General features: G+C 31.8%; 1 protein-coding gene across 10 annotated transcripts in view; it reads left to right on the top strand.

Annotated features, from left to right (window-relative positions):
- Positions 1–22,598, top strand: part of LOC113519321 (kazrin) — a 133,274-nt gene that overhangs the window by 103,825 nt on the left and 6,851 nt on the right. For 7 of the 10 annotated variants that reach the window (XM_052897343.1, XM_052897344.1, XM_052897346.1 and 4 more), the window contains 12 exons: positions 6–257; positions 4,962–5,083; positions 5,491–5,656; positions 8,273–8,400; positions 9,100–9,276; positions 12,445–12,589; positions 13,301–13,444; positions 16,212–16,302; positions 17,204–17,388; positions 19,046–19,236; positions 21,472–21,681; positions 21,944–22,102. In XM_052897343.1, the coding sequence (XP_052753303.1) occupies positions 6–257; positions 4,962–5,083; positions 5,491–5,656; positions 8,273–8,400; positions 9,100–9,276; positions 12,445–12,589; positions 13,301–13,444; positions 16,212–16,302; positions 17,204–17,388; positions 19,046–19,236; positions 21,472–21,681; positions 21,944–22,102 (1,970 nt within the window). The remainder of the gene's footprint in view (positions 1–5; positions 258–4,961; positions 5,084–5,490; positions 5,657–8,272; positions 8,401–9,099; positions 9,277–12,444; positions 12,590–13,300; positions 13,445–16,211; positions 16,303–17,203; positions 17,389–19,045; positions 19,237–21,471; positions 21,682–21,943; positions 22,103–22,598) is intronic. The other 3 variants (XM_052897348.1, XM_052897351.1, XM_052897347.1) reach the window with 2 other exon arrangements.

Here is a 22,598-nt window from a genome sequence, read left to right as displayed (position 1 = left end):
ATTAGATGATGACAATAAAGAAAATCAAGCAAATGGCAAACTGGACTCTCCTGTTAAATGGTCAATACAAAACGGGAGTGATAGTGGAACATACGCCGAAATAGGAACAGGAGGTAACAGCAACACCAGCGAAAGAAATATCCTGGATCCTGCAGACAGTTCTGAGGAAGAGATGCCGCTACCAGATGCCACGTCACCGGGAAGAAGTAGTGATGGACCAGAACCAAGAGCAGATATCACTGCGACTTTGGATGGAGGTAAGATAAATTATAACATTAAATTTAACTATTATTTATATTATTAGTTTTATTCCTATATTTAGTACAATTCTACAAAAACTACAATTTTTTTTTACCTTCAATAGAATTATATTCGTTCGTTCTGTATTAGTCCATTAGGAATTCTGGTGTTATTTTATTTTCTAGAATAAAAATATTTTAGCTACATTATACGCCATATTTTTATAACGATCGAAATAAAATGATAATAGTTTATTCGAAATGTCCTATACATAAAACTGTCCGCCTAAAACTGTATAAAGCTCAAGTGAGGCCACACATGGAATACTGTTCTCACCTGTGGGCAGGAGCGCCACAGTACCAACTCCTTCCGTTAGACCGCATTCAAAGTCGGGCAGCTCGAATTGTTGACGATCGGCGTCTTACTGTCCGGCTCGACCCACTGAGGCTGCGTAGAGATGTTGCATCTCTGTGCATCTTCTACCGAATTTATCATGGGGAGTGCTCTGAAGAATTGTTCGGATTGATACCTGCTGCAGATTTTCACCATCGTACAATCCGCCATAAACTAAAATTTCATCCCAACCATCTGGACGAGTAGCGGTCCTCCACCGTGCGTTTTTCAAGGCACTTTCTCCCACGCACAACCACTCTTAGGAATCAACTTCCAGCAGCAGTATTTCCGAACCGATACGACAACATAACCTTCAAGAAAAGAGCATATTCCTTTTTAAAAGGCCGGCAGCACACCTGCAATGCCGTAGGTGTTGTGGGTGACCATGGGCGGCGGTAGTCACTTACCATCAGGTGAGCCGTATGCTCGTTTGCCCCCTGTGTTGTAAAAAAAAAAACATATACTTAAAAAAAAAATATAACCATTTCATTTATTTAACTTTGATTAATCTAAAAATCACTGATAATTTAGACGTCCTATTTCTTTAAATGTAAACAAATAGCTACTTCTTTCAACATAGAAGAAATGAGACAAAACAAACAAAAACAATTTGTGTTTATTTCGGAGTTTGTAATCCCAGATAATAGATTCCAACTAGACGAGGCGGTTAGTTTTGCTAATGTTGTTCGTATTTACTTAGCACTTCTACCTATAAATAAATCATCAATATATTGGAGGTCATATATATAATATATTTAAACTCCTCTTATGGGGAAGGCTTATGTTTAGCAGTGGACAGTTAACAGCTGAAATTAATATTAAAAGTCATACCCATACCAAATATGATGATGATGATGATACCATAGTATAAGTAGTAATAGTAATATAGCTATACCGAGATATCACGTACTGTACATACGTATTTTTCAAACATCCATTCATGAAGCCAACATATTGACTTCATATTATAAAATGTTAACCTTTTATATGAAAACTTAATTTATATTTGAATAAATACATAAATGACTAATTATGGAGGATTTATCTCCACTATTATTATCGAACCTTATTTTTATTGTCCACATAACCTTGGCAGTGTCTCAAAATTCAAATTAATTGAAAATTTTTCATAGGTCAGATTTACACTCCCCCATTCCAATATCATAATCATTCCATTCACCATACTTGGGCTTTGAGTATAATGAAAAATACTTTATTACTATTAAAATCATTTTTCACATACAATAAATTCTACACTATACTAAAAAATACTTTATTTATCAATAATATCTTAATATTTTATATATAATTATATAATATTAACTGCATAACTATAAAAAATCCTACTATTATAAAGAAGACATACATTGTTCTTTTTGCCCCGATTGCGGGATGCGTCTACTGCTAATGAGCAGTTAGGTAGCTTGAGGGATACGCTTATTTGTCGACTAACTGCACATCCAACCAACTTTGTAAGAACGAAAAAGCACAGCTGTTTGTTATTATGTCATATAATAGCTCTTCTTAGAAATTTGGAAATTAAGAAACCATGAAGTTATTAATTTATTCGGCGAATTCTGTAGCGTTGTGGAATCCACACTGTATTAGACAAATGAGATCCAGGAACCGATTTTCAGTCGATCCTACTCGATTTCTTCTTATTAATTACGTTTTTTGTATTCTAAATTGCACCTGCTTCGAACTGAAATGTATTTATTTGATTTCTTAAATATGATAACTAGATTATATCGAGAAAACTATTTACATAAAAATACTTTTAAAATATTCTATAATAAAAATATCATCATATTTACAAAAACAAGGTATTTATTTTTATTTCTGTTTATTTTATTGTATTATAATAGTATATAAATGTGGAAATGGATGTACGAATGGATGTTTATTACTTTTTTTTATGAAGAAAGCGTTACGTTACGTTTTAAATTATAATTTAATGGAAACAAACAGTACGTAAACGATTTCAAAGTAATAATCGTACTTTATAATTTGAATTAAATTTTCGTAGTTCAAATAAGATCTTTTGTTATACTAACTTAGCGGAATAGGTATTGGCCTCACAACATGATCAAAATGGCGTTTCATACAATATATCCGCATCTCAAAGGCTCACGATAATGAATATTTGACGACTCTGCAGCTAATTTCATCTGTATTGACTTATTTATCAAATTTTAATTATTTCTCTAGGTACTGGTGCCTTACATTTACTGTGTCAATGTTTATTTTATATGCAGGTAAATTGAACGCAGATTTTGTCATTTCATTTCACAAAGTACTTTTATTATGTCTTTGTTCTTTTATTTTTAAATAAAACAAGCTCGAAGTTCCCTAAATTAGAAATAGAAGTGAGACAAATAAACGAATATAAGTATTATGAATTTATAAACGTAATATATTATATTTTATCTTTTAAAAAATAAAGTAACAAAATTGATGATTATATTGTTCGTAGATAAATTCTTATTAGTATATTTAATCACGAGGTAAACATAAGAAACACAACCTTTATAAATTTAACAGCTATTTTATAAATTGACTGATTCATGAATTAATTAAGAAATATCTTTACATGTAATGATTATTATTATTATTATTATTATTCAACTGCTATTTCGAGTAAAATATAATTTGAAAAATATATTTTAAAGTTATTAATAATAATAATTTATAGCCATAGAGTTCTTTAAGAGACCTGCCGTAAATATTGAGCTCGACAGAAATAATGAATCTTATTATTACCACTAAGTATATACTAATATTATTAATATTATGAAGAAAAAAAAATTTTGTTCGTTTGTTTTTAATAGATAAGTTTAAAAATTACTCAATTTTAAAAATTCTCCTATAAAAAGCTACATTATCAGCGAGTAATATAGGCTACATATTGAATTCGAAAATTCTATTTTTATGGGACTCAACAATTCATTGATCACCTACAAATTATCGTAATGTTAAATTGACTTCAAAAAGGAATAGGCTCTCAATACGTATATATCTTCTGTGTATAATTTTCTTTGCAATTGTCTTTTTACAATAATAGAGGACACTCTTTTATATAAATTTTGTAATATTTGTAGTGTTTTTCTTTGTGGAACAAAATGTTTAATTATTATGAGTAAGAAGCCAGCGAGCAGTTTTGGGCAATACAGATAATGTAATATATTTGTTTTTTAAACACTAATTGGAGATTTATTGTTACTTATTGAATAATATGTTTTTCAACCCACTTGAAAAAGAAGGAGACTCCCAATTCATTTGTTTTTTTTTTTATGTGACCTCGTCACTCTGTTAGTTGTAAACCAATTTGAAAAATCCTTTATTTTATCTGAAAGGATATACTTACAAATTGGTGCCATAGGAATGTTATCAAAATCTATTCAATCGTTTAGTTTTTAAATCAAGATCTAATTTTGCCATATTAAAGTCGATTTTATATGTGCATTACATTTAATTATTTCGGCAATTTACAATGGTACGTACCAACAATAAATAGATGTCGTGCGCACCTGCCGACGACCCCGACGCATATTACACACGAGGAATCGATTTGTCTGGACCGGGTGCTGCTTTCGTGACTAGAACAACTTCCCTGTTACTACGACCTATACGTCGCCAATCAATTTTATTCGTATGACAGCGCCAACATCGCACTTTACTAAAGTTTTGATGTTATTGGTTGCTAATAATGAAGGGTATATCGCGAGACTTGATTGTTGAACAGAATGACGAAACTGTTAAGTTAAGCTATTAACAAGACAAAGTTTGGAGTTTAGCAAATCATAGCCGACCAGTTAAGTTAATTTATTGAAGTGTCGTAGTTGTGTTATTCAGACGTAGTGTAGATAGTTATTCGCACAGGTGAGCTAATCGAGATATATCCAAATATAGGAGAAAATTCCTCATTGCCTACAGATAATAGATGAATAATAAAATTATTATTACAGAGTAAATGACCTTAACTATGCCATAATGTGAACTAACTATGCCTTCCTTCCTAGAAATTAGACAAGTCTATGCAACTTAATTTCTAAAAGGTTTTTAATTCGAAGCATCTTTATTTAAAAAGTCTTGTTTACAAGCATTTTTAAATCGATATATTTTTTTTAAAAACTTGTGCTAGATTCGGAAAGCTATTATTTGCAGAGAAAAGACTACTACTTAATATATATTAAATACACATATATTTATTTAAATGCTCTATGTATAAATTTACATTATAATTGAAAAGCCCGAAGCATGTTCGACTAATAACTATTTATTAGTTTCCTATTTATAGCATTTTCACAAGTTTAGTACATTTATTGTAGAAGCGGCGTCTCCTGGAGGTAGATCCGACAGATCGCGGCAGGAGGAAGTATTGGCTTCTCCTGGGATGCTTACAGCGGCGCAATTGGCCAGAAGATTAAGGCTAGAGAATGAACGATTACAGGTAACGTTCTCTACATTTTATGTTGTTCACGACGTACTTATTATATAGATTGCATATTCATATATCTTAGTCATTTATTATAAAGTTGAATAACTAGATGATTTTATTATTATATTATTTCTGGTACCATTAACGACCTATATGATGGTATTTGAAATGCTTAAATAAAGTTTCTAATTCGATTCTCGGTATGGCCAATTTAGGAAAGAAAATTTGGTTTAGGTCTTAATAATCTTGATAGTGCCTGCAAATATACGATATTTGGTCGCTCATCACACAGAGAACCTTAATATCTGAACCAAGTAACTGATGTGATGGTATTACACTTATTTTTGTTAACAAATCATGGATTTCAAAGTTATAAATGTCTAGATATTAAAAAATATCCTTTATTTCTTTGAATACAGGCGGAATTAACAAGAGTGCGCCGATTGTTAGTGGCAGCAGCCGAACGGGGTGAAGCCGGCACGGCGTTAATAGAGCGAGCGAAGGGAGAAGGCGAACAAGACGCAACACCACTTGACCCACAACAGCTAGAAAAGGAGCTGCTACTCGCCAGGGAAGCTGTCAATTGTGAGTTATAGTATTTCTCTCCGTTTAAAAAAATATTTGTTACTTCATCATGCATACACGACTTTGTACAAAGTCTGGTTCACAGATGATATTTCTATATTTCATCCTTTATGCAGAAAATTTTGACTGAAAATAGCTACACTAAAATTACGAGAAATAAAACTGTCATTAGAAACCAGCATATTAAGTTTACTATGCTAGTAACATTCAGAATATTTCTAAACATTAAAAACTTGAGTGATGTCGAATAACTAAAATATGGCTGTGACAGCGCCATAAATATTCTACAATATTTGTGACAAATAATTGTGATTATGTCTATAGGCTTATTTTACATTTTATCGGATATATCGCCAGCTTCATCATAATATAAATACAATTAATAAGAAGCTTATAACTGAATATCTTTTTATAACTAAGCTTAAAACATCTAGTAAGTTTTATATCCCCAATAAATTCTGAATACTAAAGAGTCCAAACAATAATCCGAGCGATACCCATAAAAGTAGCCAATTTGTTGAGTGCCGTTCATGATACGAGAAAGAAGTAGTAAGCCGACATTTTGATAAACTATAGTCATAACATTCGAAGTACCTGAGCCTACGAGGGCGTAATCGGTAAACGGGTCACGTACTCTTAGGGCGTGCTTCTGTAACTTCGGCTGACATTTTCACTAACGTCATTACTCTGACGAAAGCGAACTCGATGCCATAATATAACTATATATGAATATAGAGGCTTAATTATGTTCTGTTGTGATGAAAAACAAAAGTAGGTAGTGAGAATACTTGTTAAGTGCTTAACTTTGTTTGATATATTTACAAATATCATTATTCTGAGGAAAATAAAGTCGAATACATAGAAGAAGAATAATGTTTTGTTAGAGATAAAGATAGGATCTTCAAATTAGGTGCTTGGTTTTTTATTTTCAACTTATTTAATGGTGACTAATATGTCTCAGACTACCCCATAAAGAAACATATTTATTTGTTTATTTTTATTTTATAATATAACTCGGTATATTTTGTTACAAAATATTTACCGTCGAGACATGACTCACTACGAAAGAGACCGTGTTAAATAATTGATGAAGTATCAGGTAAATATATCAGTACCTACTATATAAAAAATGTTTGATTCTATGTTATAGATACTTACCTACACAAAAAATGTGAGAACTTGTAGGTAACTAATGAAATATTTTTTAATTACCCCAACCTTCTTAATTAATGTTATATTTAATTATTATGGCTCTGTTTATAGACAATCTCTATCAATAAGTTACAATTAGTTTAATAATTATTATAAGAATTTTATAAGTAAGTAAGTGTACGTACGTATTTAAATACCTCATATTTATGCATTTATGCAGCTATCATCCAGTCTCGTTTCATAATTTTATAATTGAACTAAACTTACTTTCATACTGGTATTCAAACTTACTGTTATGAAAGAACGAGTGAAAAGGAGGCCTCTTATGCTTATAAAATATGGCCCCGTCATTATTTCACCTACTCATAGAATATATATAGAGTTATGGCACACTTTAACGTAATATGAGACTCTCTAAAGTTAATGCTTCGAAGACGTTCTATTGTTTTACTAACACGCCGCGTTGCCCAGAATGATGTAGCTGGCATTTATTTATAGAAGAGGGTGCGTTATGTACTAAAGTTTATGCTGTGGTAGACACTGCATGAAACATCGATCAAAGGGGCGAGGACGTTTGAGCACTGAGCCCTAGTAATCATTCAAATAAATACGGCTTCTAGTACTGCAGTGATTCCCAAACTTTTTGATATGTAGACTACTTGACATTTTTTTTTTAAGTAGAACTTACTAACTGATAATTATTGAAATAAACTATATTTAAAAAAAATCTCTTACTTTAAATACGTAGATAGTTTAAAGTTTTAGTATAAACATAAACCAACTAGACACAATGAACGAACAAACTTACAGAGTACTGAGCTCGAGTAAGATTGCACAGTATTTTGTATTGTACACAAAACCCTTTTCCCTATAAACTTACTTTGATTCGTAGCAGACGTAGCGCTGAAGTAGGTATTGCATTGAATTTTAGCGTACAAAGCAAACACTATTGTGTGGCAAACTAGTTCTTAGATGGCAACATTCGCTATTTCTATTTCAAATCTCAGTAGGTATATAAAACGAATTTATTTATTCCACACACGTAGAGATATGTAGTATGAAGATTCATATCGCTTATAGTCATGAATATTATTGAAAAGGGCAATCCTTTTAATGGAATTCTTAGTATAATAATGTTGTTACCGGAAATGATTTTTTTTTTTTAAATGCTTCATTTCCATTATTCTTTATTGTATACTAGTTATATATTGAAACAAAATTATTTCAGAGATTGACAATTAGGAATGTCCATTTGGGTCCTAAATTCTTTCAAATATTATCAGCTCTTTTTATATTATGAGTATTTTTTAAGTTTTATATTATACCTTCTTTTTTCGTATTGTATGAATATGACTCTATTTTAATAACTCTTCATACCATTATTCTCATAAGACTAGAAGTATTATACTCTATCTTCATATTATATGCATAATGAATCGTTTCATTTATTCAAATATATTTTAGCGCTGAAAGCTGATAAGAAGAGATTAAAAGCGGAAAAGTTCGACTTACTGACCCAAATGAAGCAGCTTTACGCGACACTAGAAGATAAGGAGAAGGAATTGCGAGATTTTATACGCAATTATGAACAGGTTAGTTGAAATTGTACATTATCGAGATGAAAAGTGTATTTTATCAGTCTTACAAGTTATTTAACGAAACCCTAAAATTTTTACTAGGTCTAATTATTTTCTATATTTTTATATATCAAAGTATATAAATTTATAAAATACATTACCAACTCTATATAGATTATTATAATAAAAAGTATTACTTTGAATATGTCCTATTTAAAAAAAACTGTCTTTTGTGTAGACATGAATAGATGTTAGACGCTCTTTTATAGTAAATCTTTTAAATAAGCTGTAGAGTACAGGCCACATATGTATATTATTTCTAGTTTTTATATTATCATTTACTAATTTCAAAATTATTCTTCAAAATTTATTTTTTTATTGTTCCGTTTTGGATCCAGTCTTCTAAGTCCCGTTTATTAATATATTATTTCCATTCCTGGTTTCCTTTGTCGCCCATACATGTATTTAACACCTATTACAAGTTTGACTTTTTCTGTGGAAACTGTATATGTTTCAACTATAGGTACATACTACATGTACATACAAATTAAAGAAAAAAAAACGAGTATATATGAACATATTTTAATAGAATAAACTTTTGGGAATCGATCTATTACTTTAGAAGTTACAATGCCGTAGACCTAAAAGCTAAGCTAAACACATAAGTCTAAGTATACGTCTCTGTAGTCTATTTTAAGATTCCATTTGATTCAGATGCGCTCAAGAGGCGGTGCATCATCGGCTCTGGGCGCTGAGAGGGCGGAGCGGGAGCGAGAGCGGGCGGCGCTATTGCGTCACGCGCGTGACGAGGCCGAACGTTCGCTGCAGCTCGCCGCCGCACTCAGTGCACGTGATACACAGCTTAGACACGCCCGGGAACAATTGTTCGAGGTACGGAACTTTTTAGAATTATGACGACGCTATATTTTTTATTCTTGACAATATTTTAAATGATATATATCGTCATAGTCGTAGAATACTGACGGATCTTTATATGTAATATTTGTCAGATCCGTCAGTATTCTACAACTATGACGATATATACGAGTATATATGTAGCAACTTATTGTAATTTTCTTAACTTTTTTATTACTTTTATATTGGATTTACTTGTAATTTGCGGTAGAGACCGATCTATAATATGAATGAATGAATAACAAAACCATATAAAATATTTCTTCCAAATTGCGTCGAATTCATAGAGACTCGACGATATTACAAATACTTATAATTTCCAAAAAATCTTATTTTTCAGTAGAACTAATCCAATTCTGCTCCTTGTCAGTAAATTAAAATTGAATATAAACTAAAAGGAATATAAATAGAGAAATTAAAATCAAATTTTCACAGAAATCAAATCAAAATTACTTCTGTTATTATCTGGATATTTAGAGAAAATCTCTCGCTAGTGTTCACCTACCGTACATATCGAACTCTTACACCAAATTTTATATCTAAAGTCCTACCCGTTTAAGCTGTTCATCACCAGTTTATCAATCATTCAAAATTTTTTACACATACGTATTTTATATTAAAAAACAATAAAACAAAAATTATTTTATTTATAGCGTGTAGGTATCAATTCATTAGATAATATTGAGAATTAAGATTATGATTGAGTGGAACACAGTTTGCAAACTGTAGTCAGTCTAATAAATAGCATTCGGCAGTGTTATGATGAATCGGCCACGCGATGCGGTCGGCGGCCATCGATCATGAACATGCGGTGTTAATTACCATTTCAAATTGCCCCTTCAAATCCAAATTGCGGAGAAAATTAAACCTACCACTCAATTGCCAGACTATTTATTGTCGCCTATCAAGTAAATATTAATTATAGTATACACACAATAAACATATTCAAATGTTTGGATCTCTAAAATTGTGGTGAACGCTTTTTATTTATAGAAATATAAATTTGTCAGCTAATAGCAAAAAAATATTAAAGAAATAATGATATAACAATTACCTCAAAGAGCGATTTATATTTCTCAGTTCGCCTAAAAACTCCTTCACATAATACCGTTTACTACACCAAATCCTCCGTTCAGGTTATGCGCCTATGAAACTCGCTACCACCTTCTATACGGAGTGCCCAATTCTTAGCTTTGTTTAAGGGACAAATCAAATCGCATTTTCTTTCACTATAATTACTCTTTTAAACAAACAAATATATATGTAAAAATAGAAAAAATCTTTTTAGTACAAACATTAACTTAATAATAACTTTATAACAAAATATTTACGTTATTACTACCTCGATGTACACAAATTAACCACGAAATTACATTATCAATGCATACCAGTCAAATTAACTTCCCTTATTTAATAAATTACCCCATATTATTTTAAAACATTAGATTAACCGCAATACGTAATTAACAGTAATCTAAATAATATTATAAACACATTGCAGTTGTCGGTAACATCATTACACCAATATTAAGCGATAAAATAGCCGTACCCAATCGAAAGGCCAAATCCTGACCAAATTAAGCCCCAATCCAAATTTATCGAGGCGTGAAACTGGGCTGAAATTTGGCAGAATTAGTAAACCCAACAATACCCATTTCACAATAATTGCTTAACTTGATAATCGTGATATATTGGATATCTAAAATACTGTTTTCCAAAGTCAAAATTCAATTCGTTAGCAATAATCAAAGGATTTCCACTTAATATATTAAGAATTTAATTGAATTCACTAATAACTATTGTAATAAATAAAATTGAATATTACTTAATAATAATAGAAAAAAAAAACAAAGTAAACACAGAAAAAGAATACTTTAATTTGATTTTCACTCGTATGCATGTTTTGATTCCCATAACACTACGAGTACAATGTAAAGGTTTTATAACAGTATAACTAATAACATATATTTCAACAATTTTGTTTTGAATGCGAAAGTATTTCGTTTTTTCATTTATACAAAATAAATCTTATAAACAAAAATCGATAACAAACCAAATTAATCTATGTGATGACAGTGAACTCATCCCTTTCCAGGTCGAACTTTTAATATGCTCGACGAAATGTGGATATTTGAAGTGTTACATTTACCAGAACGCCAACAATCATATAATATCTTAGACTACCCCATTAGGGACTATATTCATAAACATATCTATTAATACTTATCGAAATCATAAACTAGTGTTAGAATGATTTTTAAAACAAACTTATCTGGGAATCGGTGTGAGGTGTAGTGCGTTTCCTAAATATATTTTTTTTACACGAATGCGCAAAAAACAAATTTAATGTTATTAGGGTTTTTTTTTTGATGGGTGAAAATATATCATTTTACCATATCGGTAACCCCGCCTGCGCTAACGGGATACGCTGGCGGAGCACCAGTGAAGGGTGATTGATGAGAATGAAAACAGGCCAGTTAACCCATCATGATGAATTCATCAGGAATTAACCATGATAGTTTCCAGGGAGAACCGCATGGAGGTCGACCTGGATAGGTATATTGCTAGCAATAGGATTCTCAGTCTCCATTACTAACAATTCCTTTCCTCCCCTGTTATTAGGGTTCATGTGTGTGTATGTGTTTCTTTCATCATCATCTGATGATGATGTGGACAAATGTGCAGTAAACAGTTAACGGTTGACAAGATTAGCACGTAGCAACTACGTGCAAAACCCCGTAGTTGCCACGCTTGGCAGCCGGGTTAATAACCGCAGTTAGGCTTTGATGATATTTTAAGAGGGGCCCTACTACCTATCCCTCGACCATTAAATCTTTACCTTAGTCACCTCTTACGACATCCACGAGTAAGTAAGGAGTGGCCCATTCTCTATACATCCATTAAAATATAATTATAAATACCTAAACAAATTTGTCTTTACAATCTTTATATCGTTCCGAGTTACACCGGATATAATCTTTTTAATAAACACATTATTCAGTTTTTAACAAAGCAGTCATGTTTTCTAATTAGCAGAACAAATAGTACTTGTTGTTATGTTCTTTTACTCTTACTTAATTATATGTGCTGTGATCTTGTAGCATTAAACTTAATTTTACACTTAAACTTGATACTTTTTATCAGGCACGGAGGCAGCTGCAAGCCGCCGGATGCCTGTCAGAAGGCGAGAGTGTTGCATCCCTCGGCATAGGACCTCCGATGATGCTGGGCGGGCCGTCGGGCCTCATCGGGGACCGAGGCAGCTGCAGCGCCGACTCAGGTGTCAGAGGTAGAAACTGGATAACTACCGCCATTATTTATTAAATTTTAAGTTTTTATAAAATAATCTATTTTTGAGGACAAAAATTGTAATTACCGTATTAAAATGGGACGTCAAATTAACACGAAAAGCTCAATAAATCAGCCAATGATTTATTTAGATAACGTAGGTACAGAAAGTAAATTAGGCATTGAAATGTGTTTTATATAGCACGCAAAAATGTAATAATTTCAACAAAACTTGGTTACCTTCTATCGAAATACGTACTAATATTATAAATGTAAATGTGAGTTTGTATGTTACCTTATAGCGCCTTATAAGCTTAACCAATCACTATAAAATATGTAGTTTATGGAAAGGGATATAGCTTACTTTTTATCCCGGTCAGTAAGCATATCCCAGGTCATGCGGACGAGGTCGCGGGTAAAAGCTAGTAAACTATATATAATAGAACACTCGTCTTTTATATATTTTTATTACACTTATAGATAGATAGATAGACAATTTATTTGCATTACTTACAGCACACAAATTACAATAAAAAAAAAACATACACGTAATACACAGCAAAAGAGACAAATGAATAAAAATAAAAAAAAAGCACAAATAAAAAAACAAAAATACAAAAACAAAATACATAATCTAACAATCTCCTTTGTTAACATTCCTTCATGCGTGTGCCATAGTAACACAAAATGGTAACCAGATAAAATGTGTCAGTAACAGGCAGCAGCGACGGTGGCGCCACCTCTGTGTGCGGTGGGAACTTATCTGACTCCACAGCGGAAGGCGCGCCTCCGACCCTAGACGCTTACGATACAGATGCAGCATCGCTCGTATCATCTGCCCACCACCTTTATCAATGTAACGTACTAATTTTAAACTATTATCATTATTCAATATTAAGACCTGAGCAAATGATGACTGTAGCCAAAAGAATCAAACGTTGTTATACTAACCTAAACCATAATTATTACTGTTCCTATTTATAACACTTTATAAGATTAACCCTTTCCAATCCAATGTCGAATGACACTCGACATTGATTTTGTACCTTACCAAAAGGGATTATAAAGATCAGAATTAAGAATTATAGTATAGTATCCTGTAATTACTTATAAAATAAAGTTTATCATATAAGAAAAAATCAAGTTTATTTACAAAATACGAAATCACCCCTAAAAGTTAAAAAAAACGCAATCTTAGCGTAGAGCTGGTGGAATAAAAAGAAAAAAAAAGGCTTGGAGTGGAAAGGGTTAATATTACAAGATACTACTGTAAGGCATTGAAATTACTTTTTTTTTCATAAATTTCATTTAATTTCAACTTCTCTTTGTATAAACCGTTTACTTGTTTGCCTTGTAGCATACAATTTTGACGGAACTAAAAGATCTACCAAGTACTGTCTTTCGTTTTATTAACAGTGTGGGAAAATGAGAAACTGTGTAAATAAATAAATGGGAAAAAAATTTTCGCAACAAAATGTCTCACGTCTGCACTGATCATAACTTATTTTATTTAAATAAATAATTACACATTGCGCGGTCTAGTCCCAAAACTTACTATTATATTTTCTGTACTGTAATTAATCAGAACTTATACTATGAGTCTAAATAATTGATATATATATTTACATACTTTTTATTCTATTCAAACAACTACTTAATATACATAGAAAACCGTGTGGTCCTAGCGTAGAATAGGCTAACCCTTATTATCCTGTAAGTGTCGTAAGAGCCGACTAAGGGAGGGCGAGGGATGGGCAGCAGTGTCCCTCTTAAAACATCTCTAAAGCTTGACTGCGGTTGCCAATCCACCTGCCAAGCGTGGTAACTACTGGCAAAACCTCCCAAGGGGCAGGCTTATGTTCAGTAATGGACAGATAAAGGCTGATATGATGATACATAGATAACACCAAAACAAACAAATATATTCATATATACAAGCGCCTGTGTACGGGAATAGAACCAGCAACCATCGGAACGTAAAGCAATGTAAAACACTATAACACTCGTCGCGTACAAAATAAACCGAATGGAAAGGTTTTAAAAATCCAAATCTAAAGGTTTTAAAGCCAAATCTTTACATGTTTTTCTTTATATTGTATATTATTTTCTTTTTTATTTATGTGCATGTTACAAGACTACTCCTATTTCTCGATTGTCGTTATTCTAACTAGATTTTTTTATACAACTATAATGGCAAACAAACATACGACCTGTCTGGTGGTAAACGATACCGTAGCCTATGGACGTCTATAACACCAAGGATGTTACACGCGCATTATCGATACTATTATTATTATTAGTATCAAGTTGATAAATTATTCAGTTATAATTCAACAAAAAGTCCAGAAGCTAAAACAGAAAATGATGTAATAAGTGGATTGAACTGTATTATATCTGAATTGGTAACGGAAAAATCATTCGTATAGAAAACAGATACGAACTAAGTAATAGAAATAATTATTTTTAGTCAAATTTATCAAACAAATTCTCTTTATTTGGCGTAAAGTAAACACAAAAGAAAATTATTTCTACCTTTTCTACGAAGGCAACAAAGCAATTTTTCGAGGTAAGCACTTTACTCGGAAAATCCTATCGGTTTAATTATTAGAAGGTTCACCATTTCGCTCTTATCACAAAATATATAACGTAAAAAAAAAAACAGAGCAGTAAAAATTTCCGATTACGCGACAACCGTTTTATTACAGCGAAAGCCCTGCTTAACGATCAGATTGCGTCGTTTATACCTCTCAATGACGGTCTCGACTTGGATATATTTCAATATGTTCAATATTAAATTTATTTTTATATATTAGTAGTAGGTAGTACCTATAACATTAAGATAATATTTATGGAACGCTTCGCAAGACAATATTATCCACCTAAGAAAAAACAGTATACGGTTTCATGATACCTATTGATTTATTTTATTATTTTAAATGTGGAATGTTTAGACACAAGCTTTAAATTGATCTTTAATAGTAGCACACACCATCAGCCACTAGCCATTATATGTGCTGTAATCAAAGCTTCACTGCTTGAAATTAGCAAGCTGAAATACCAATCAGTGGGCTTACAGGATCTTTAGTTTACTTACTAAATCTGATAGAATTAACACACCATAGAGAAGAAATGTTCTCAATTTGAGATCCTACATCAATAAATACAATAAATATAGTGAAGTACAATAGGTAAAGAAAGAAAATGTAATACAATAAATAGTGACGATATTATGTCTTGTAGAAAGTCAACAGACACAAGTGATTAAGAAAAAAAAATATAGATGATCAAAGAGATAGATTATCTGTTTTTCTTTGGTTAATAAGTATAATTAAAATATTTGGGCTGAAATTCTGTTTTGTCGAGAAAAAATAGCAAGAAATAACAACAATACATTTTATAGATCAAACGTTTTCATTGCCTTTTTTTTACTATAATAATGTGTACAGACGAAATTAAAAATTGTAATTGTAAGTCAAAAAAATACCTAGACGAATTTATATTTTCGCAGTAATGTACTGTATGTAGTAAAAACTACTTGATAAAAAATAATATAGACTTTATTAAGATCAATTTTGAAATTCAATTGCAATAGATCGTGTTATCAGTGGATAATTTTATTGTAGTAAGCACGCCCCGGGATTGCAGTCCGACCCTGTCGCCACATAATAGTGCTTCGCCGTTCACGCGATCCATCGACGCCGGCTCACTATCAAGGTTTGTATAGAAATTATATGTACAACGCTATATATAATAATTATATGCCTTGTATACTTATTTAGGGACAGGAAGAAATTTTAATCCTTCGTATTTCCTCTTTTTTATTCCTTGAAAGGTCAAGGAAGTATTGTAAAATTGAAACTGAATATTCCCAAAGTAACATAAGTTATATACGACGAAAAAAAATTTAGCCTCCCATACTACTTTGACAATTGAACGCTTCGAAAATGTTGTTTCGTAATGCACCTTTGAAAGGTAGTTAATGAATTCAAATTTGGTTGTATATCTATTGCAATATAATAAAGATATTGTCAATCAGTTAAGACTTACCTCTTAATGATTATGTATCTTATCTTGTTAAATTGCTAAGAATTAATTATAAGTTAAAATCAGCGCATTCATCAGTGGGCTAAAATGGGGGCTAAACTTTATGTGAGAGTTCTTCAATTAAAAACTTAGAAACATATATTTATTCCATTTATGTGTGCGTAGACAAGTTGTACCTTAAATTTAGAAATATGTACTTCCACATCTGTTACCTTCAAACAGAATATAAAGTTTGTGCAAGGAATTGTTCGTATTATATATGAAGTAAATTTCTGGAAATTGTCGCTGAAATGAAAAATATTTGTAATAAACATAAGTTGTTATTACAAAAATATATTAATTTTGGATATATTTAATATTTATCTGAATCAAATTTAGTATTTTTTATAGACTTGAGACGGGACTTCGCGTGTAGATAGATATCAAGATTTATCATTCGTTTGTTCTTAAAGGAAACTGCCTAATAATTGATTCCTATTACAAAAGCTTTCAACGCAATATTAATTTCTTCAAAGTTTTCGTTATTTGTAACAAAAAAAGTCTCTTATACACGAATATTAAACGTAAGCAGGTCAGTGGAGCAGCTGTCGAGTCCGGGCGAGTGCGAGGCGGCGCTAGTGGGGGGGCTGAGAGCGCGCGGGGCCGGCAAGGGCGGCCGGGGCCGCGGCTCCGCGTGGGGCTCCATATCGCGCGTGTTCGCACGGAGCCGGCACCGCACTAAGTCTGGCAGCGCTGTCGTCAGCGGACACGAGAGTGGTGAGGATTAAGGCTGTTCATACCAAAATTAACCGAAATGTTGCAACATCGCAATTGTCTGTGAACTTACATACATACACACATATCTATCACGCCGGTCTCCCATTAGGGTAGGCAGAAACAATGGAACGCCAAATGCTTCGATTCAAACAAACCTGTGAATGAACAAACAAATCTGTAAACTTTCAATAATAATTTAATAATTTTAAATAAGTAATATTTTTCGTATTTTTAGGTAATTTTATAATATATATGTTCATTATTTAGAAAAAAAAACAATTAAGTTAATAAAATTTCTGTTCCATATAGACATTGTTACAAAATTAACATTAAAAATAATACTTTGCTTTTAGTTTATATTTTTCATCTGAAATTTTAAAAATACCCTTTTACCATCAAAATTAATTTTTCATTAACACTTTTATAAAAATGTTATTGCAGAATTAATATTTCAGTTGTCACTAACACAGCATTTTTGAAATAAATCAAGCAGCAGTACTGAAAATCGTTTAATTGTGTTGGAATTAAATAATTCCAACGCTGCCACATTTTCTTAAGTTTCAGTATGAATGCTTTTAATATATTCAAAACTTTACTATATTTTACTCATAAACTTTTTAGGCGTGTCTTTGTTAAAGCTGGATTTACATTGTGATACTGTAACTTCATGAACCATGCATAAAACTAGCTAATTTACACTTATTGTGTAAACTAGTTTCATATAATGACCACTACTCCTGTAAGTTATTTCGAAACTTTCACTAGCTGGACATATGAAACTTTATTGAGAAATTACTTTCATGCCATTATTTTTACAATCGAAATCAGACCCTAATATTTACATTTTATATAAAAAATATTGACGTGTATTCCCAGCATAGAATAGGCCACCCCTTCCTCTCCTGTGGGCATCGTAAGAGGCGACTAAGAGAGGTCGAGGGATGAGTAGCAGCGTCCCTCTAAAAACGTCTTCAAATCCTAACTGCGGTTACTAATCTGCCTGCCAAACGTGACACTACTGATAAAACCCCCAAGGAAGGAAGAGGCTTCGGCCATCCCTTCCTTTCCTGTGGATGTCGTAAGAGGCGACTGAGGGAACTTAAAGGTCGAGAGATGGGCAGCAACGTTCCTCTTAAAACATCTCCAAAGTCTAACTGCGGTTGCCAATCCGCTTGCCAAGCGTTACAAATAGTGGCAAAACCGCTATTTTCAGCGAGACCTATGTTCAGCAGTGGACAGTAAACGGCTGATATAATGAAATATACGATGCTGGATATCTGGAATTTAATGAACATATTGTATTTATTATGTCCGACAATTGTTTTATTTCAAATTTTAAAAACAATATAATATAATTATAATACAATTTGCATATCAGATGAATATTCCTCTTATGAACAAATTGGCTAGTAATATATAATATAAAAGATATATAATATAAAAAGTTGATATATACTAAAAAATAATAAATATAAATTTTATATAAAAGTAGAAACTTTTATACTTGAAAATTAAGAAAATATCTCCAACGACTTAATCATTGATAGTGATCAAGCTCACATCTCCTTGTTATCCGGGTTGTGTGTTCTCAGTTACAGCATTTCAACTTATTAATAATTTAGCATTAACCTATCTCCCCTTTACGCCCACCTCCCAGAACCAGTATACGCCGGTACAGGGAGCACGACCCGTGCGTGGTCACCCCTCGGCAGCGAGGCAGCGCTGCGTGAAGCGGCCTCGCTGCCGCTGGCGCGGTGGCGCGCGCCCGCGATCATAGCGTGGCTGGAGCTCGCGCTCGGCATGCCGCAATACGCTGCCGCTGTCGCCGACAACGTCAAGAGTGGAAAGGTATGTCACACGATAACAATAAATAGGAGTGGCTAATATTATCTATATATTTTAGTTACAATATCTATATACTGGTCCAATAACGAATATGTTAAAAGTGTATTATTCAAAAAAGAATATTGAATAAGAGACTTTTAACATATTTGAAAATAGATAACTGACTGATATGGGCGATATCGAAATGGGTGATACCTTTTATCTGCCATCAATGTATTGAATAACCCAATATATAGATATCAGATCAGTATCTATATTTCCCATGTTTACTACTAACCACAAACTAACCTCACAGATAATTATAGTATAATTCAATAGAACTTAATGAAAATATAAAAAAAAGAAAAATTGCCTCGACTATAGATATATAGTCTACTGATGTACACAAATAGCAACACAATTAAAAATCGAATCGAACGTTTCGACTTGTTACTAATTTAATTTAGAGAGTGTTTCTCTGATAATAGGGCTCGGAGGCGCCATTTCTCTAAATTTATCTCTACAATTTAGATTTAAATTTGATACTAGAGTGAAATGTTTGTTCTGTGGACCAATTTGAACTAATTTTCTAATAGATTTAAATCAGTAATTTCATCAAAACAAATGTTAGGTTTCGTAACCTAATATTTTAATTTGTTATTTTGTTGATAACTTTAGAAAAATCTTGATCTCAATGTCAACATAACTTGGTTAATTTTTCATTAAGTTCAATTGAACCATCCCATATTCGTATTATGCAAGTATAACGTGTAACATAGGTGTAAGAGAATATACGCAATCTCTCAAATTGTAAAACGAACTAACAACACTGTGAAATAAAACTAGACTTACAATAGATATAATTTACTGAAGTAATTGTCCACTATTCTATACTCAATAAATATTGGAATATAATTATTTATATTTTAAATTTTTATTTTTTATAAATTATGAATGCATATTTTTTCATAAATTATGGGCATCATTATATACATCGTATATTATATACATCATCGTATTCTAAAAAATCCAGTCATAAGAAAATAAACCTTACTATAATGTTATAAGACTTAAAAATTCGCATAATTTGCATACATTTTTTATTGAAACTACATATAAAATAATTTATTTTGTTTAAATTAGGTCAACTATTACGTAAAACAACAAAAAAAGATAATTTTTTAACAGGTATAAAAAGAAAATTACAATTTAAGTATTTAAATTTAAACGCAAAGAATTGCGTTTATTCTGTTACACCTTGTATATACGAGTACAAAAACCCAAGATATAACATTATACACTAAAAAATGTCATTAGAAGTATTTAACTTCACTCTTGTACTACGGTATATTGATTTATTTCGATTCTATACAGTTTTAAGTCTTCTTTTTTTATGTAAATTTTGGGTTTTTGTATAGATATCAGTGCTACTAACCAATTATTAGCTTGAAACGAGAACCAACCTAAGCCATTATTGTAAAGTCCTACCTTCTTTATACTTACCACCAGACAGTTTAATACTACAGCCAATCTATACTGATATTTACAATATTATATGCAATTCTTTATTAAGACTGAAAAATAATGTGATGGCTGCTTAATAATAAGTACATACTCGTATACGAGTATGAATCTAATTACCCTTTGTAATCCAGAAAACACGAATGAGTTTTTAATCTCGGAGTCCATTATTCAGATAAACATTGAAAACGAAAGGTCACAGTTTTGAGGTTATATTTTAAATTAACGTAACGCGTATAATATAAAAATGAGAAAAATTGACGTTTTCATTTTTATACGGGTCGTAATCCCCGTCTAACACAATGCGGCTTATCTTCCTGTATGTAACGAATGGAACCAAAAAATCCATTTTCATTATCCCATATCCATTCATTACACGAAATACTCTCGTTTTATTAGATTTGCATGGAAATTAAGTCCCAATACAGAATCCCTTGATAAATTCATAGCTATATTTGTTTATTCAAAACACGTTGCTCTCCGATTTATCACTAGGTACCTGCTCATTCGCGCGGCCCCTTATTAATTTCAGGCATCTATAATTCACATGATAAATGCTGTCATTAACAAAAATTTCAATTAGTTCCTGATTTAATGAAATAAATTGAATGGAACGTTCAATTCAATGCACAAATACAATTATGTGAAATTAAACGCTCGCTTGATAATACAATATTTAAAGTAGTAGTGAAATTGACGCAATAGTAGCGTCAAATATTGTGTTTTGGTTGGTTCTAGATCCGTGCTTTGAATGGGCAGGTTCTGCTCGAGTTGTCGGACGCTGATTTGGAAGTGGGACTGGGCATCACGCAGCCGATGCACCGCAAGAAATTGAGGCTAGCGATAGAAGAACGAAGAAGGCCTGATCTCGTGAGGAATCCGAGTATAGGCCAGTTGACGCATGCTTGGGTCGCCGCTGAATGGTTGCCAGATTTAGGATTGTCGCAGGTATGTTTCACAAGTAAATATTTTAGTTTACTTTGATGCTCAGAAAAAGCTTGGAACTTTGTTATTTGAAATTCTCGGGTTGTAAAATTTTAGTGTTTATTTAAAGTAAAATGTGCCCAAGTAAGAATCTTTTTACACTTATCTATTCATAAGTACACAAATAAATCACAGACATAATATTTCACTTTTAAAAAAAATATTTAGAAGATTATTAAACGCATATTATACCTATTTATCTAGTAATGATTTATGTTTATAACAGTACGCGGAATCATTTTTGGCGAATTTGGTGGATGCTCGAATGCTGGATACAATTAGCAAGAAAGAATTAGAGAAATATCTAGGCGTAACAAGGAAATTCCATCAGGCTTCCATTGTCCATGGCATTCACTTGCTTAGGATAATGAAATACGACAGACAAGTAAGTTGTTTCATAAGAATATTTGTATACTAATAATAAGTATTGGCTACGAACATAAAATATTTCGAAAACATATAAGGAGCTGAATGGATTTAAACAATTTTTTTAATCTTACTCGATTAATTAGTTACTTGTTCGTTAATGCGAACAAGTTGATAGGGAGTACTAGTTAATTTATTTTAATTCTTCGTTATTTCTTTATTTTTATTCATAGATAATTTTTATTATCATTATATCAACCTATTAACGCTACACTACAATAAAATAAAAAAATAGACTACAATAAAAATCATTATATGTATGTATCGTAGTCTTAAAAAACATCTAACCCAACCTATCTGTAGTTAACAACCACGTCCCTTCAATTTAATAAAACAATATAACTCACTGCCTATTCGACAGATAACGATTATAAATGCCAATACAACTCAATAAGGATACTCCACGGTACAGTAGATTCCTTCGCGTTTTATATTAAATAAGATAATCTCTAAAA

The sequence above is a fragment of the Galleria mellonella genome, unplaced genomic scaffold (genome assembly GCF_026898425.1).
Source record: "Galleria mellonella isolate WM207_F2 unplaced genomic scaffold, CSIRO_AGI_GalMel_v1 utg36, whole genome shotgun sequence".
NCBI lineage: Eukaryota > Metazoa > Arthropoda > Insecta > Lepidoptera > Pyralidae > Galleria > Galleria mellonella.
The sequence above is the reverse complement of the archived record's forward strand: the minus strand, read 5'-3'. Positions and strand labels throughout refer to the sequence as shown.